The following is a 15693-nucleotide window of genomic DNA, read 5'->3' as shown; positions in this document are numbered from 1 at the left end:
CAGAACAATGACAAGCAACTGACAGCAACATGGTGACCACAGACATTGATGAAGGAGGCAGAGGGGGAAAAAAAAAAAAAAAAAAAAATCTTTTACAGCTTCAGAAAAAATATTTTGGTTTTAGTTTTATTTTTTGTGCTGCAAAATTAAATTTTCCTCCATATAACACTCAAACCTGCCATAAGACAGATTCAGACTGCTAGAAATCCACAACTGAGTGGGATCCGGTTGGCAATTGCCTCTCATCAGGCAACCTGTGCAATTGCCTTCTCAACAGGACTATCTGTGAGGAACACTATTGATCTCTGGGCAACCATTTAGTCAAAACAAGTTGCAATGGTTAAGATCATCCCAAGGTGGATGCATGAGAGATATTCATAGTATTCCTAAAGAATTTAAATATATTTAATAAAACATCAATATCTGGATTGATACAATGTCACAATAGGCTGCTGTATTGATTTTTCCCCCACCCCAACCAGTGGCCAACCATCAAGCTGTTTCCACATCAAAACCAGTCACTCATTGCAGACAGCTATGGAGCTGATTGCTGGTGTCTTGCAGACATTTAAGGTTCTGGTTGCCTAGGTGATCAACTGATACAACTACTACCAAGTCATATGTCTACCAGCAGTATCCTGGGTTCTCATTAGTAGTCAATTTAATTGTTCACCTGGAAGTTAAAGAAAGAGCTTTCTTGAGTCCCACCCACTTCCCTTGACCAGTGGTCATTTCGCTAAAAGTCGGCAAATATGGCTTCCTTTGATCTCGGGTCAACACGTCATATCAAATGGCTTCCAGTGTGAATCAAAGTGAATCACTCCCTTTTTGCACACAGCTCATAGTGAAACTTTTATAATCTGTCCAACTGTAACTAAATGCAGCGAATATGTGCATCTACTGTGGAGGGGCTGATTTAACAGTCACATTGACTGGGCCCTGATGCACTTAGGTACTGAAAGACACACGTTTGATTTAAGGACTTCAAGCATTCTCTGATTTTTTTTTTTTTAACTTATAAATTTATTTTTTGTAAGTAAAGAAGAAGAAAAACAACCTGGGAATTATGTGAAATTTCACGTCCCTATTAAGAAGTATATCTTTCCCCGCCCAGACAAACCTGAGACAGTCAGCTGAGAGGCATTTGATAAACTTTAAACATAAAAAAAAAGAAGAAAAAGAAAAAAAAAAACAGCTCTGCCCTTTTATACTTAAAAATTTCAAAAGAAACAACAGTACAGGTTATTGTATTTATGTCTAAATTTTTACACATAGCTTTAAAATCCTTTTGCTCAGTTGAAAGAGGAGCAATAACTTTGCCTCAAGGTAATAGAGAAATAAATAAAAATAATGTTCTGGCTGCCATCAAAAAAGGAGCTCCCCTACACTGTGCCATCCCATAGAGGTTCAAAAATACAGGATCAGCATACTCCACTCCAAAGACAGTTAATCCATAAGAGACCAAAAAGCTTGCATAGTCACTTTGAAAGTCTTTACTCAGTCTCAGTCATTGATTTTACTGAAACTCCGTCTAAGCAAGCTCCAAGTCCTTCAAAAGTAATAGGTAGCCTGTGAGACATAAATAAATACCATCTGTTAACACTTTCTGAACAGAAAGTGTTAGTTTGTTTTGTTTTTTACTAAAGTGTAATTAGTAGCAGATGGGGAAGTGTTAAAGCTGCCACGAAGGTTATTAACAGTTGACCAAATGGATGCTGTCCAATGGACAAAGTCTGAAGATGAATAAACTTCCTCCGATAAAGTGCTTCATAAAACAAATCTAGAGGGTAATCTTGTATTCTTGTAGTACACCAGGGAAATCCAAACAGCAATCATCCTCTCCAAACAGAAAAAAAATAATAGTGCCATGAATTATGCAAGTGGTAACCTAAGAGCAGTCCACAACACATCAGCAAACGCACATTGAGCATATGGATGGAGGACCCCGTGTTCAGCTTCCTTAGTTCCACTTGCATTATGAACCTTACTGTCCAATAGATAATGAAGAGAGTGCAGCTGATGTATGATTCGAGCCCCTCCAATGGGAAAACATCACCATGGGCGTATCCCCCAATATGCCGTAAGTGATGCGTAAATGCACATGGTCATAGCTAATGGACTGCATGTACTTCTAACCTCTGCATGTGAAAAAGGACACTTGACTTGCCTCATATTTAACCGCCGACACGTTACGGGACTGATGGCTAGTGGTCAAGAGTCTCTGGAACATATTTTAATGAGGTGTGTAACTGCAAATAAACTAAAACAGGTTAAAGATAGATACACTCACCTTTCTGGGTGCCTTTATTTGTTATCAGCTGGCTCGAAGGTTCCGTGTAAAAAGTTTCTTTTCCTTTGAAAAAGAAAAAAAAGCCCCCGACTCAACAGTCAAACGGGGACACCCCGTGCCAGCGGTAACGGATGAGGAGCCGAAGTTTCACCAAGAAAACTAAGGAGAAAAATGCCGGCTGAGTGCGGACGCTGTGACCGGTATATGTCCTAGCTAAAATAACTCCTGTCTCCTTTATCTTTGAACCGCTCCGTCCGGGTTTTTCTTTCCCCCTCTCTTCTCTGTTAACTCAGCCTCCCCTGCGTGAATACGGATACTTACACCGACAAAGTAATTCAATGTACTGGCTAGTGGGAGGAGTGAGTGTCGGTCCTTTTATCTCCAGCCCTCTGTTACAGTGAGGAGGCGTCACCGGGCTGACTTTACTCCCGGCCTGCGCGTTCATGACACATCAAAAAGACAGCCCCCAAACCCTCCAGTTTGTTTGAATTAACCAAAAAGAAAAAAAGTGACCAGTTTTCTGCTAAATTTGGACACATCATGCCGCCGAAATAAATTTCTTTCAGCACTAACACCTCTGACGTCAAACGGTACCCTCATTACCATCAGCTGAGATGTAAACCGAAAATTCGAGGCGACACGAATGCATCAGTACTCAAATACAGTAGTTTATAAACCAAAGAGCACTGGTTTAATCTGTTATCTTAACTGCATAACTAATTCACCAAGCTGACATTAAGAAATCTTGATCAAAAGCTGACCTTTGTTTGACAAGTGCAACAAAAGCCATCTGAGCTTGAAATTATTTTTTATCTGCTTTATACGTGACATCATAACTGCCTTAGCATAGATTTTAAATGTTTTGTTTTTGCTGTCACTGATTAAGGTACAATGTCTTTCCATTTAGCCAAATTCCATTTTAAACACAATTTCTTGATGTCCATATTTTCTGTGATTCTCTTTACCAAGTGAATAGCTAAAGCTCTGTTTTATAGGACTTTTAAAACCAATACCAATGCCAATATTTTGTCATTTAAAATTCGGTATTCAAATCAAATCAAATCACTTTTATTGTCACATCACATGTGCAGATACATTGGTACAGCACATGTGAGTGAAATTCTTGTGTGCGAGCTTCACAAGCAACAGAGTTGTGCAAAATACAATAATGTAAACAAGCAAAATACAAGAATGGCTACATCTGAAACTAATAAATATATGTACAATATATAATAGTATATGCATTTCTGGATGTGTATACTAGATATTTTTCTACGTGTGTGTGTGTGTGTGTGTGTGTGTGTGTGTGTGTGTGTACATGTGTGTGTATTCCGATATATCAGCTGATACTTTTTTCTTTCAGCCATATGAACACATTTCTCTCACGTTTATTATCTGTAGTTTGTTTGGGGGGTTTTTTGTTGGTTTTTTTTAATGTATTAGTTTATACTCTTCCTAACAGCTCAGATCAGCAGCTTGTTGTGTTTGTGGCTCTAAAGACATTTGCAGAGTGCCCTCTAGTGGGCAACTTATTCAGCATTAACACTTATAACATGATTGAATATCTCCCATGTCATCTTTACTTTTAATATTTTATTTATCAGCCATAATAAATAGTAATCTTGACAGATCGACAAACAGCAAATATCGGCCCAAGAATAAATTGCTTGGGCTCTGGATCAGTGTACCTTCTTGCACCACTTGAAAGCATTATATCTGATTACATTCATTTAGAAAAATCACAATAATCCACCACTCATTTGTCTGTGCACTCAGCCTTTTTTTCAGTTCAGATTTGATATGCAGACACATGTCTATGACTCATCAAACGAAAGCGATTTATTGATTTCTGTCAAACAAACACCATCTGCAGTTATAATCAGAGACAGCATGTAATGGCAGCAGTCCCTCATGATCGACCGCTGGACGCACTGTGAAATGTTTAGTACTCATGTGCAAAAATTGACCACATGTGGAGAAACCATGCAGAATTTCTCTGCACATAAAGCTTCTTGTGATAAAAGTAAAACTTATTCTCACGGTGATGATCTGGTTGTCTTAGAAAATGGAAGTTCACGAGTGGGAGAAATGACTCATCTGCAGATAGAGCATTTGAAATTTTCAAACGTTTTCAAGATGAGTTGCATTTAATTGCTTTGCCTGAACTTTGGGTGTTCCTTATGTCAAGAGATGTGGGAGTTGTGGTTAAACCAAATCAGGTTTATCACCAAGGAAACAGTCAGTGCCAGTGATTCTCAGCTAATGGAGATGAAGAGCTGAAGCTATCTTACATAAAACAGTAAAAAATAATGCAGTCTGCTTTCACAGAGAGATGATCAGCGGGAGCAGATGTAGTGTCACATGACAAAGAAAAGGTCAGGTGGGAGAACTCATGGGGTAAGGGTAGGTGTTGGTTGTCAAACAGCACATTAGTTTCCTGGCACAAGTAATTCATTTTTTTTTTTTTTTTTTTTTTTTTTTTCCTTAAATGACATCAGAAACAGCAGTATGCGACATTACGTGATGGCAGAGCTTCAGTTCATCCTTTGTCTTTTTTTTTTTTTTTTTTTTTTTTTTTTTTAATAGATAAGACAGGGGGAATGAATGAGAGAAAGAGGGGGAGAGAAAGAAAGAAAACCAAAGGGGAGAAGAGACGGTGAGAAGGGGGGGGGAAGAGAGAGAGAAAAAAAAGAACTCCTGGGTCACCTGTATGGAGAAAAAAAAAAAAAAACAAACAAAAAAAAACAAACAGAGGAGACAGCAAACAACAAAGAGCAACATAATAATAGAGAAAACAAAGCACCATCACAATAAACTAGCTAGTCATAGATATCAATATTTACTAAATAATAAACGATATTGTGCAGCACGCAAGATAGACAGCGCACAGTGTGCTTTGAGGCAGCAGCCAAGAAAGCTTTAGTCCGCGTCTGTGAATACCCATGTGTGCATACCTGTGTGGATCAGCATGCTTGCATTCCAAAGGTTTCTCCATGTAATGATCTGCTAGGGAGTGTGGGGGGGCCACAGCCCCGTCCTCCAGGGTGTGAAGCGGGTATGGAGGAGATCAAAACTCCAGACATCCAGAGGCCCCCAGAACACAAGAGACCATGGAAGACCAACAGAGGGGCAGCCGCGCCACTGTTCCAGTAAGAGCTGGCACAAGTAATTCAGATACATGGCCTGCATGGTAAATGGCCTCCATTTGTATAGCGCTTTTCTAGTCCATAGGACCCCAAAGCGCTTTACACTACATTCAGTCATTCACCCATTCACACACACATTCACACACTGGTGATACATGTTGTCAGCCACCTCGGATACTCACATACATGGAGTCACCAGAGGCACACACACCTTGACATTACCTCTCTATGTGCCTCTGTGCATGAGGATGCAAGAGATCCTATGACAAATCCCCATTTGATGTGGCTGGCCCGGGCTTCCCTGGTCCTCTCACCACAGGTTGGCATTAGTCAGCAGCTCCAGCTGCTGTGCATGCTTTTGAACTCCACCCATTTTAAAATGCCAGCCAGCATGCACAGACAGGAAGGGCAGGATGGCTGGTGGGGGTCTCCCCTCCAGGTATTATTATGTAATATGGCAGAGCTTGTGACTGATGCTCACTAGAATGAGACAAAATTTGAAAAGAGCAGGAAAGATTTGAATATGGATGAAATGGTGAAATGCACAGACAGTCTAGACTGAGTGACTAAAAAGCCAACACTGCGGCTTTCTTCTGACTTTGTAGGTTTGCTGGAATTTCACAGCTGGGTATGATGTTTTCATAGTTCTCACATCAACTCAGAGAGGAGCTAGCATGGCAGCAACTCAGTAAAATATCTTGTAGAGGAGCTGATGAAGTTATTGGACGGATTTAAGCGATTTCATCATATATTCAACCACAGTCCAAGAGGTGTCTCCTGACGTTGGCAGCCAGCAGTCAGCTCTTGAAGGTTTATGCTTTTGGGAGGATTTTTCAGTTTCCCTTTGGTTTTGATATGTAAAAAATATTGGGACAGAAAGTGCTACTCCTTGACTATCAAACTCACAGCTTTGCATAATTATATGTTTCAGATCAAACAAATTTAAACCTGAGTAAATAGAAAAAGCTCTTACCTGTTTGCTGCCAACTTGTTTGACAAATTAAAGCAGGCTTAAAAAGCTCCAAAAGGAACACTTCATGAAATAGTCTAAAGAAAGTCAAGAACAGCTGAAAAACAAAGTCAGTGACATCAATCAATCGAGCTACAACGCCATTTCTAAGGTGTTGTGAACCAGGTGAGAGCTATTATAATTATTAATTAATTATACATGTAATTATTATAATGTGGAAAACTAAACCTTCTCATGAATGGCTGGTCTACAAAAATTTCCCCAAGAGTGCATTGATTACTCATCCAGGGGTTCACAAAAGAACTCAGAATATAATTTAAGGAACTGCAGGCTTCACTTGCCTTAGTTAATGTCCGACTTCATTATTCAGCAATGAGAAAGAGACTGAATAAAATTGGCATCCATGGGAAAGTTCAAAGCTCATCTCACATTTTCCAAAAAAACAACTTGATGGTTACCAAGACTTCTGGGAAAATATTCTGTGGACTGACGAGACAAAGGCTGAACGTTTTGGAAGTTTCGAGTCCTGTTACAGCTGCATAAAACGAACACAGCATTTCATAAAAAAGAACATCATACAAACAGTTAAATATGGTGGTGGTATTGTAACGGTCTGAGGCTGCTTTGCTGCTTCAAGTCATGGATGACCTGATGTAATTAAAGGAACAATGAACTCTACTCCCTGTCAGAAAGCCCAAAAGGAGAATGTCGGGCCATCAGTTTAAAGTTTAAGCCCACTTGGGTTTTGCAGCAGGAGAATGATCCAAACCACAGCAGCAATTCCAGCTCAGAATGGCTTAAAAAAAGAAAAGACAAAATTAAGCTTTTGGCCTAATCAAAGTCCAGACTCAAATCAGGTTGAGATGCTGTGGCTTGACCTTAAACAGACTGTTCATGTTCAAAAACTGTCCAGTGCGATTGAATTAAAACAATTCTGCAAAGAAGAACAGGTCAAAATTCCTCTACAGTGATGTGAAAGGCTCATTGCCAAGGGTGCTCAAACTATTTATTTGGTTTTGGGGGGCAATTATTTTTCCCACACAGGACCAGGTTAGAATAGCTATTTTTTTCTCATTTAAAACATGCATTTTATATTCATTCAGGTTATCTTTGTTTAGAATGAAAATGGGTCTGATGATCTGAAACATGTAAGTGTGACCAATATGCAGAAAACAAAGAAATCAAGAAGCAGGCAAATAGTTTCCCACAACACTGTACACAAAGGGCCTTGAGGTGACTGTTGTTGTGATTTGGTGCTATATAAATAAAAGTGAGTCCAATAAAACTAAACTGAATTGAACTGAACTATATATAGCATGTGTACGCATGGTTATACATGATATGTAATGAATCAAAAATGAAAGAAAGTAAGGAAAATATTTTGTATATAGTGTATTTGATTCCAGGTCGAAGCACATTTTGCTGCTTAAAATGCAGAGAAGCATGCAGGTTGGATTCATAAAACAAAATAAATAATGCAAGACTAAATATTAAATGTAAGCAGGTACAGTTTAAAGCATGTAAATAATGCATGCAAGTTACTAACCCTAAACAAAATAAAAGAATAGATTGAACGACAATTAATGTATGACACATCAAACCAGTTTTAAAGATAACAATAAAAAAGGGGTGGGGTTAAGTATAATAATAATACAAATAGAGACAAGTTATCTGTCTGCCATGGTCACAGAATACGGTCAGAACATTATGTGCAAAATATGGTTGTGTATATCAGGCACTGAAAGATTGTATGAGAACAGAATATGATACTATGGAGTCCTTCATTCAGCCAGGTCAGCTTGACACAGAGAAAAGCAGAGAAAATAATTACTTAAGAGTAAGTTTTAGGCTTTTTAAATTAGTTTTATAAATGATTCAGATGATTTCATTACAAATTAAAACTAAAAAATTCACTAATAAACAAAGTCTGCAACATGCACCACAATCACTATCACATCTAAATAAGTTAATTATCAGAGAAGAAGAGTAGTGTGGGGAAGCTCAAAATTAATTTGGGATAATATGCGGTAATTATGTAAATAAAGAACGGATTAAAAACAGAGCTCAGATTTTTTTAATGGCTTCACATTGGCAACAAATAACTAACGAAATAAATAAATAAATTAGGAAGACATTTTAATAATTAAATTACAGTAAAAATATGACAGTAAAAGTGTGTCCACAGCCTGGTGTTGTTCCGAAACATGAGTGCCAGTGCTTTTGCAATCTCCAACATTTTTGGTTATATTGATAAATAGGCTTTAATAAAGATGAGTTATGAAGTTAAAAATAACCTGTTTTGCAAGTATCTTTATGACCCTGCCTTATTGTATTGTACATAGGCTAAATGTTCATTCTGGCTCAAAACAACTTGATACCTTTCATGAGATACAAGTTTGAGATATGGTTGCGGTATGGCTGCTCTGCTCTGAGCATCACCCTGCAGTTCCCCCACTTCTCTGCACAGACATGACAAAAAAACTATGTTACCTTTGGCAGTTCTGGGTAAGAATATACCCATTTTCTTACAGATATAATATATGAGATGATGGGGCTTTGATTTAACAGTTACATCATTTTAAAATGATCTAACAATAAAACCCCGATGGTTTTATTGTTTTATTGTTAAGATCAGTAGCACTTCCAAAAACTGGCCCATGAATTAAAATGCATAAAAGAGGCAAAAGTTAAATATAACAACAACTACAGCTTTGGCAATTTATTTCTGAGGATGCTGCCAAAAACTGCAGTGGTGTAATGGTGTCATGTAGTAAGTTGTGTTTTTGCGCCATCTAGTGGTTGTTGATTCACATCACACATTTTATCTGTGGGTCTGATTAGCATTTGTTTCAAATTTGAAATGATTGCCAGTGGCTGGGCTGGCTGGGCCTTGGGTCCTGGTTGGTTTGTCGCCAGGGGTTGTTGGTTGTGGGTTGTGGGTGCGTGCGCGGAGGCTAACAGAGATGGAAGATGAACTCATCCTGGGTGTCTGTTGTCTTATGTAGTGTGGGAGTTCACTGAATGTTGGGGTGGGTGTTTTTTCCTCTGCAATGGGGTCAGCTGGGCCACCCCAAGCTCTGTAGGGCTTGGCGGTGCTGCTTCTGTGGGCCCCATTCTGGATGGGCCCGGGCTCCCTCGCCTTGCTGGATTTCGGGGAACAGGGGTGCCTACCAGGGTCAGTGGCTGGCTCCAGGATGTGTGCATGAGAGTGGGAATGGATCTCTGTGTCTGTGTGTGCCTGTTTGTCTGTGTCTGTGCGTCAGGTTGGGTCTTAGACTGCACCTCTCTCAGTACATCTCAGCCCCCACACCCAGGTATGGAGGCCTAGCTCTCCCCACCACACTTCGTGCCAGTGGCTGATGCCCCCACCTGTCATTGTATTGGTGGTTCTCTGTGTCTGGGGATGGATGCCCAGGTATGTATTGCTCACTCTCAGTGGCTGCTTGGCAGGGCCTCACCCCCGTGGCTTGGCCAGGTCCCTTCTGGGGTGTGGAGGGCCCTCAGTTCTTCTTGTGCTCTTGCGCTCTGGGGGGCCTCTAGATGTCTGGGGCCCAGATCTTCTTCATGCCTGCTTCATGTCTTGGGGGGAAGGGATATGGCTCTGTGCAAATCTTCTTTTAATGTCCGTAGTGCCAAAGTGCAATAACGTTATTGCAATTCAGTACATTGCCTTTATTTTAAGAAAAAGATTTTTAAATAATTTAAAGTAATTTCTCCAGAAAGAATTCAAACCTGAAAATAATCTCCTACTTTTATTACAGTAAAAAACAATAACACACAAAACAAAATGGTCATGTTTTAAGGGAGCATTCCATTTGTCCCACCAGGGGGCATATTCATGCTATATAGGCCCTCTGAAGAGAAAGCCATGACTGGTGATGACCTTAGCCCTAAATTTAACCCTATAGGATATGTATTCTGTTTCCCTACAAAAAAATTATTTCTGTTTGCTTGGTTGAAAAGGAATTTACAAATTTAGGGTTAATGTTTGGAACTTGGGTTGGGATCGTCACCAATTATGACTGTAAAGCCTTAAAACAATAGTGGCTACACAGTCACATCATGAAACTCAATTTTTTAATAGAATTTACCTCATATGCGACCAAAGCATGCAAGTAGAGCTGGGCCATATCATACCATTCACAATAATACTGGTATAATGTTGGGCAACGATAAGAAAATTAAATATGGCGATAGAATACGGGTAAGACACGCATGCGCAGTGCCTTTGTTTTCATACACACATGGCGGAAAAAGCATGGCGGTGACGGAGAATAAGAAGGGCGAAAGCGGATCGTTGAATGAAACAGATGAACCAGAATTGCTTTGTTAAAATGCTGCAACTTCAGTGGTGTGAAACTGGTTTAGCTTTCGTCCGTCAGATACACAACAAAGCACATTTTCTGGTAGAGCATGCTAGCGGGCCGTTGTTATTACCGTGTTTTTTGGAAAATACGGCACACTTAAAATCAATCCTTTAATTTTTCGGAAAATCGACAGTGCCCCTTATAGTCCCATGTGCCTTATGTATGAATTCTGGTTGTGTTTACTGACCTCGAAACGATTTTATGTGGTACACGGTGCTCAAAAATCTGTCAAATGTTTTAGTAAGACTTTGCTAAGCTACGAAGCCGCACCGCTTGTAGTGATGTGTCGGTCGCAAACGAAACGGCTCTTAGAGCCGGGTCTTTGAAGTGAACGACGCGAGCCGGCTCCTTATCGCGAGCTGTGGGTTTTTTTTTTCTTTCTCTCACCCTCTCTCTCGCACTTTTTTCCTGCTATCCGGTTGTTCAGTGATGACGCGACGAATCCGACGAATCCTACTTCCGGGTCTAAACGCTCCTGTGTTCAATATGACACAATGCTGTGTTCCTGGTTGTTTTAACCAATCTGGCTCAAAACAACAGTCTAATCTGTCATTTTACCGGTTTCCTTGTGAAAAGAGAGAGAAGAGGAAGTGGCTGAAGTTGATAAGGTATGTTACAACTCGTAAGTGAATGAATAAATTTGTAAGATAAGAGCTAGTGGGCTCTTACTTTAGTTAGCTAATATAGCTAGTGATGAACAATTAAAACCCGCTACTAAAAGACAAACTGGCTTTTACGAGTAATTGTACTTATATAGACAATGGATTTTATTGTGTTTTTTTTAATACAAAGACGTTGTTGCATTTTTGAAGTCATTTTTATTTCTCCAAGCAAAGATTGAGAGCTAAGGGTCACTTCGCTATATATATGAACCTTAGTTAGCTTTCGACGCTCAGAGGAATAAAAATTACGTCCAAAAAGCGATGTCTATGTAAGAAAATACATTACAATCCCCAGCCTATGTGCCAGTTAATTACCAAAATAAAGACCTAACCAACAAATAGCTAGCAAAGGTTGCCAGTACTTATCTTTCTGGTAAGCTTAAAAGCAAATTAGTACAACGATGTGTAAGAAAAGCATCTGGACTTCTTTAAGTTTTAAGTTTCTTGAAGCTTCTCTCATCTGGATGAAAGAAGCTTCTCTCTATTATTTATCTCTATTTTTTTTGTATTAATCATAACTAATGAAGGGCTAGCGTATGATCTGAAATTTCTCTCTGTCTTTTTAAACACTTCCACAGACGTGAAAACTTCACCCCAAACTGCAACTCAAGAGTCTGCAGTTGGCACTTCCCTCAAGGAAAAGCTGCGGGGCCAACAAGATTTGCATGGAACGACGGGAAGTCTTTTCAGTTCCCAGATGACCACAACCCTGTTAGAAAAAAGAAGAAAAAAGAGCAGGTCCCAGCTATTGGTGAAAATCAGAGTGAAATATCAGATGAGCCACATCATTCCAACAATGCAGCTACACAGACAGATACTGCAAGTTCCACAAGTTCTTCCCAAAGTCTTCTGGTGCTAGAGATTCAGAATGACATGCTAAGAATAGAGAATGAAAAACTTAAAAAACAAGTAGAGAAGCAGAAGCAGACTTTCTCATTCAGTCAAATATCTGACAATCCTGAAAGGGTCCAGTACTATACTGGATTGCCCGATGCTGCTTCTGTCCTGTTTTTAGAAGCGCTTCTTTCCAGATTTGATCTTAAATATCATTCTGATTGGACTGTCCAAATGATGCCCCTAATTGACCAGTTATTTCTAACCCTGATCAAGCTTAAACTTAATTTTGGTCATGAAGACCTTTCAATAAGGTTTAACTGCAGCAGAGGCACAGTAACTAATGTTTTTACAACAATTGTTAGTGCACTGTATGACATTTTGTATGTTGGCATGCTGGAAAACAACATTCCCTCGAGAGCCAAGAATCAAACATCGCTGCCAGATTGCTTCCAACCATTTCCTAACTGCAGGATTGTGCTTGACTGCACGGAAGTTTCTGTTTGTAACACAGAGAGACTTGACACACAAAGTCATTTGTACAGCCAGTACAAAGGACGGACCACACTAAAGGCTCTAATTGGTGTGGCTCCTAATGGTGTAATAACCTTTGTAAGCAACTTGTACGGTGGAAGTGCCTCAGATAAGGCCATAACAGCTGACTGTGGAGTACTGCAACATCTACAACCAGGTGACATGGTCATTGCAGATAAGGGCTTCACAATTCGGGACATCCTACCAGAAGGGGTCTCACTGAACATTCCGTCCTTCCTCACCAACGGACAATTCACACAGGAGGAAGTGAACAACAACAGGAAGATTTCCTGTGCAAGAATACATGTAGAGCGTTCCATTCAAAGACTGAAAGTTTTCTCAATTTTGCATCACATCCCATATCAGTTAAAAAAAAATATTAATAAGATCTTGAAAGCATGTGTGTGTCTTACAAATTTACAAACACCTATTCTCCGTGAAATTGAATAAATTATACCTGTGAGAGTTCAGAGGTAAAAGTACATTGTGTCATTTTCTAACTACTTGTGGACCAGAAAACACAACTGTTGAATAAGTTTACTTTTATTATTTATAACTCCTAAGTGGATTGTTTTGTGTGTATACTCAGGATGTTACAACATAAAAACAACTTAGTTGCATAGTTTCAAATTGAGAATGGTCTCATTTGTGATTCGTATAATGTTTTACTCTGTTTTTATCAATGGCTTGTTACATTTTTCATTCCATTCCAGCTTCCTGATTACTGCCTAGTTTTCTTGCTATGCATTTTCAATTAAAATGAAGAATACCAGATACATGTGTTACTCTTTATTTTCAGGAACAGTTTGTCCAAAACATTTTATTTTTTCAAATCAAAAATTAATATAATTTAAGAATTTATCTGAATATATTTACAAAGTTACAATGACAAAAAATGTACAATTTCCAAATAGTTTTAAAATTAACTATAAACATTTGGACTGATAAATTACTCATGCTGATATGAATTCAAAGCTGCGATAAAATATGGGGTAAAAAAACTTCCCGGTAGAACGTTTCCAACGCTTCAATGTTAACAGCCCAAGTTTGTTCTCTATCCACATGCAAGATGAAAAAGTCACATGGAGTCCAAACAATAAAGTGACAGCTTTTCGCCCCTGTGAGATAGAGGTTGCCCTGGATCTGATGCCAGTAGTTGTGATTCTTTTTTAATACCAGGGAACCACTTGCCTCATCCAGCTGTAGGAAAAAGTCCTTACTTTCTGCAGCCTCCAATACAGTTTTGGCTCTGGCTGACCATGGGCATTTCACCTCAATGATGCACTCATTAGAGACAGTCCCATCTGGAGAACCACCAAGCAGGCCACTGTTAGATAAAAACAGTCCCCACTCTTTGATAGCTGCACCAGTACAGTCAGTGTACAACTGCTTGGCCTTTGGCTCATGAAGGATCCCCCAATCACATGCCTTTGGGGATGAAAATACAACTTAGTCATAAAGGAATTCTTAGATGCACAGACCCTTTTTACTAACAACTTACTTTAGATCCTTCTGTCAGGTTGTACTGTCCAAGCAGAGTCTTAAATAAGGAAGGGGGGTATGAGCGCCGCTGGACTGCACTCAGGACCAAACCGAAGTTGCTGGCTGTGATTCTCTTCTTGCGATATGCTGACCTTTTATAAAGAAACACAAATTAAGAGACACAGTTAACTAAAATTTCCTACTTAACACTTAACAGAATTAATTTCAAAGCACTTTCTTACCACAATGCATTCTTCGTTTGCCCAACTGTTGCTTCCTCAATCTGTTTCTTCTCTTCGTCAGACACAGCCAGTGATGCCAAGAGATAACGAGCCTTGTCTTCTGCTTGGGGAAATCCCAGGTTCCTCAGCACTTCATCAAATGTCTTGGCTGGTTTAGCCTAGATTTAAAGCAAAAGGATTTTAAAGGTTTTAATGGAACCAAGAAATTTTGACCACAGAATAGACGAAGTCAGGTACAGAGTATATAAAATACATGTAAAAAATAAAGTGGGGACAGTGGAAGCAAACAGTCTGCTGTATGTAGTTTACAAGAGTTAACATACATGTACAATTTATACCACATGTTAAAGTAAATATCAAAGTACCTGAGAGCATTCAGGACTCAAAATCCAACCCATCCCAGTAAAACGTTGCAATTTCGATAGGGATGCCACTGCCCATTCCTTGTCCTCCTGGGAGACAGGTCTTTCGATTCCAGCTGAAAAAAAAAAAAGCTTTTAGTAATCTGAATAAATAATAATTTTAGCATATAAAACACAATGCTTTTTAAAAAGTTAAGAAAATAATTATTATAATTAATTCAAAGGGCAAATTTTAAATAAATAACTGACCTTGTGTTGTTGAGGGTGTCATCACAGACACTCTCTTGGCAGTAATTTCTTCTGCTTTGCATGATTTTACCCTCTTCCACACACATTACACGTCAGTGCGAGACACATTCTTCTCCACCCAAATCAACAATGCCGCCATATGATGGCACTTATCATTGCCAATCGGGCACTCACAGGAGCTGAACCTGACTGACTGACCCTCAACATGCACCTACATTGAAAGAAAGTTAATGCTTACCCTAATGATGTTCCTTCCTTCCTGATGTTGTAAACCTGCTCAACATTTGGCAATAAAACCCTTTCTGATTCTGATTCTAAACATTCTAACAAACACTTGCAGCGCTGCTCTGTGTACTGGTACCAGGTTAACTAGGCTAATATAACTGGTACTAGGCTAACATTACTAACTCTCCAAAACCTCCATGTTATGTAGATTTTCATCTTCGTTTACTTCCACTGTTATAGCATTGCTGTACGTGTGTGTGCTTTATGAAATACATCAGAATACAGAATATCTCATGTTTAATCGTCGGCTAGCTAGCTTACTCCTAGCTC

The 15693-nt window shown here is 39.3% G+C and overlaps 2 protein-coding genes across 5 annotated transcripts in view; one reads left to right on the top strand and one right to left on the bottom strand.

Annotated features, from left to right (window-relative positions):
• Positions 1-2670, bottom strand: part of gdpd5b (glycerophosphodiester phosphodiesterase domain containing 5b) — a 42681-nt gene extending 40011 nt beyond the window's left edge. For all 4 annotated transcript variants that reach the window (XR_014914785.1, XR_014914786.1, XR_014914787.1 and 1 more), the window contains exon 1: positions 2291-2670. The gene's annotated coding sequence lies outside the window, so the exon portion shown is untranslated. The remainder of the gene's footprint in view (positions 1-2290) is intronic.
• Positions 2671-11201: 8531 nt separating this feature from the next.
• LOC146653905 (uncharacterized) lies at positions 11202-14146 on the top strand. Its single transcript, XM_085380926.1, has 2 exons — positions 11202-11381; positions 12014-14146. Exons 1-2 carry the CDS (start codon positions 11203-11205, stop codon positions 13251-13253), a joined length of 1419 nt encoding a protein of 472 aa, XP_085237052.1. The 5' UTR covers position 11202; the 3' UTR covers positions 13254-14146.
• Positions 14147-15693: the final 1547 nt, after the last annotated feature.

Source organism: Rhamphochromis longiceps, linkage group LG14, assembly GCF_057381845.1.
Source record: "Rhamphochromis longiceps isolate RC_006_pf linkage group LG14, R_longiceps_female_GT1.1, whole genome shotgun sequence".
NCBI lineage: Eukaryota > Metazoa > Chordata > Actinopteri > Cichliformes > Cichlidae > Rhamphochromis > Rhamphochromis longiceps.
The sequence above is the reverse complement of the archived record's forward strand: the minus strand, read 5'-3'. Positions and strand labels throughout refer to the sequence as shown.

Bases quoted from the DNA above. Each gene is read 5' to 3' on its own strand.
- LOC146653905 (XM_085380926.1), top strand. From the start codon at position 11,203: ATGACGCGACGAATCCGACGAATCCTACTTCCGGGTCTAAACGCTCCT. The intron at 11,382-12,013 runs GTATGTTACAAC...ACACTTCCACAG, and splicing joins AAGTGGCTGAAGTTGATAAG to ACGTGAAAACTTCACCCCAA.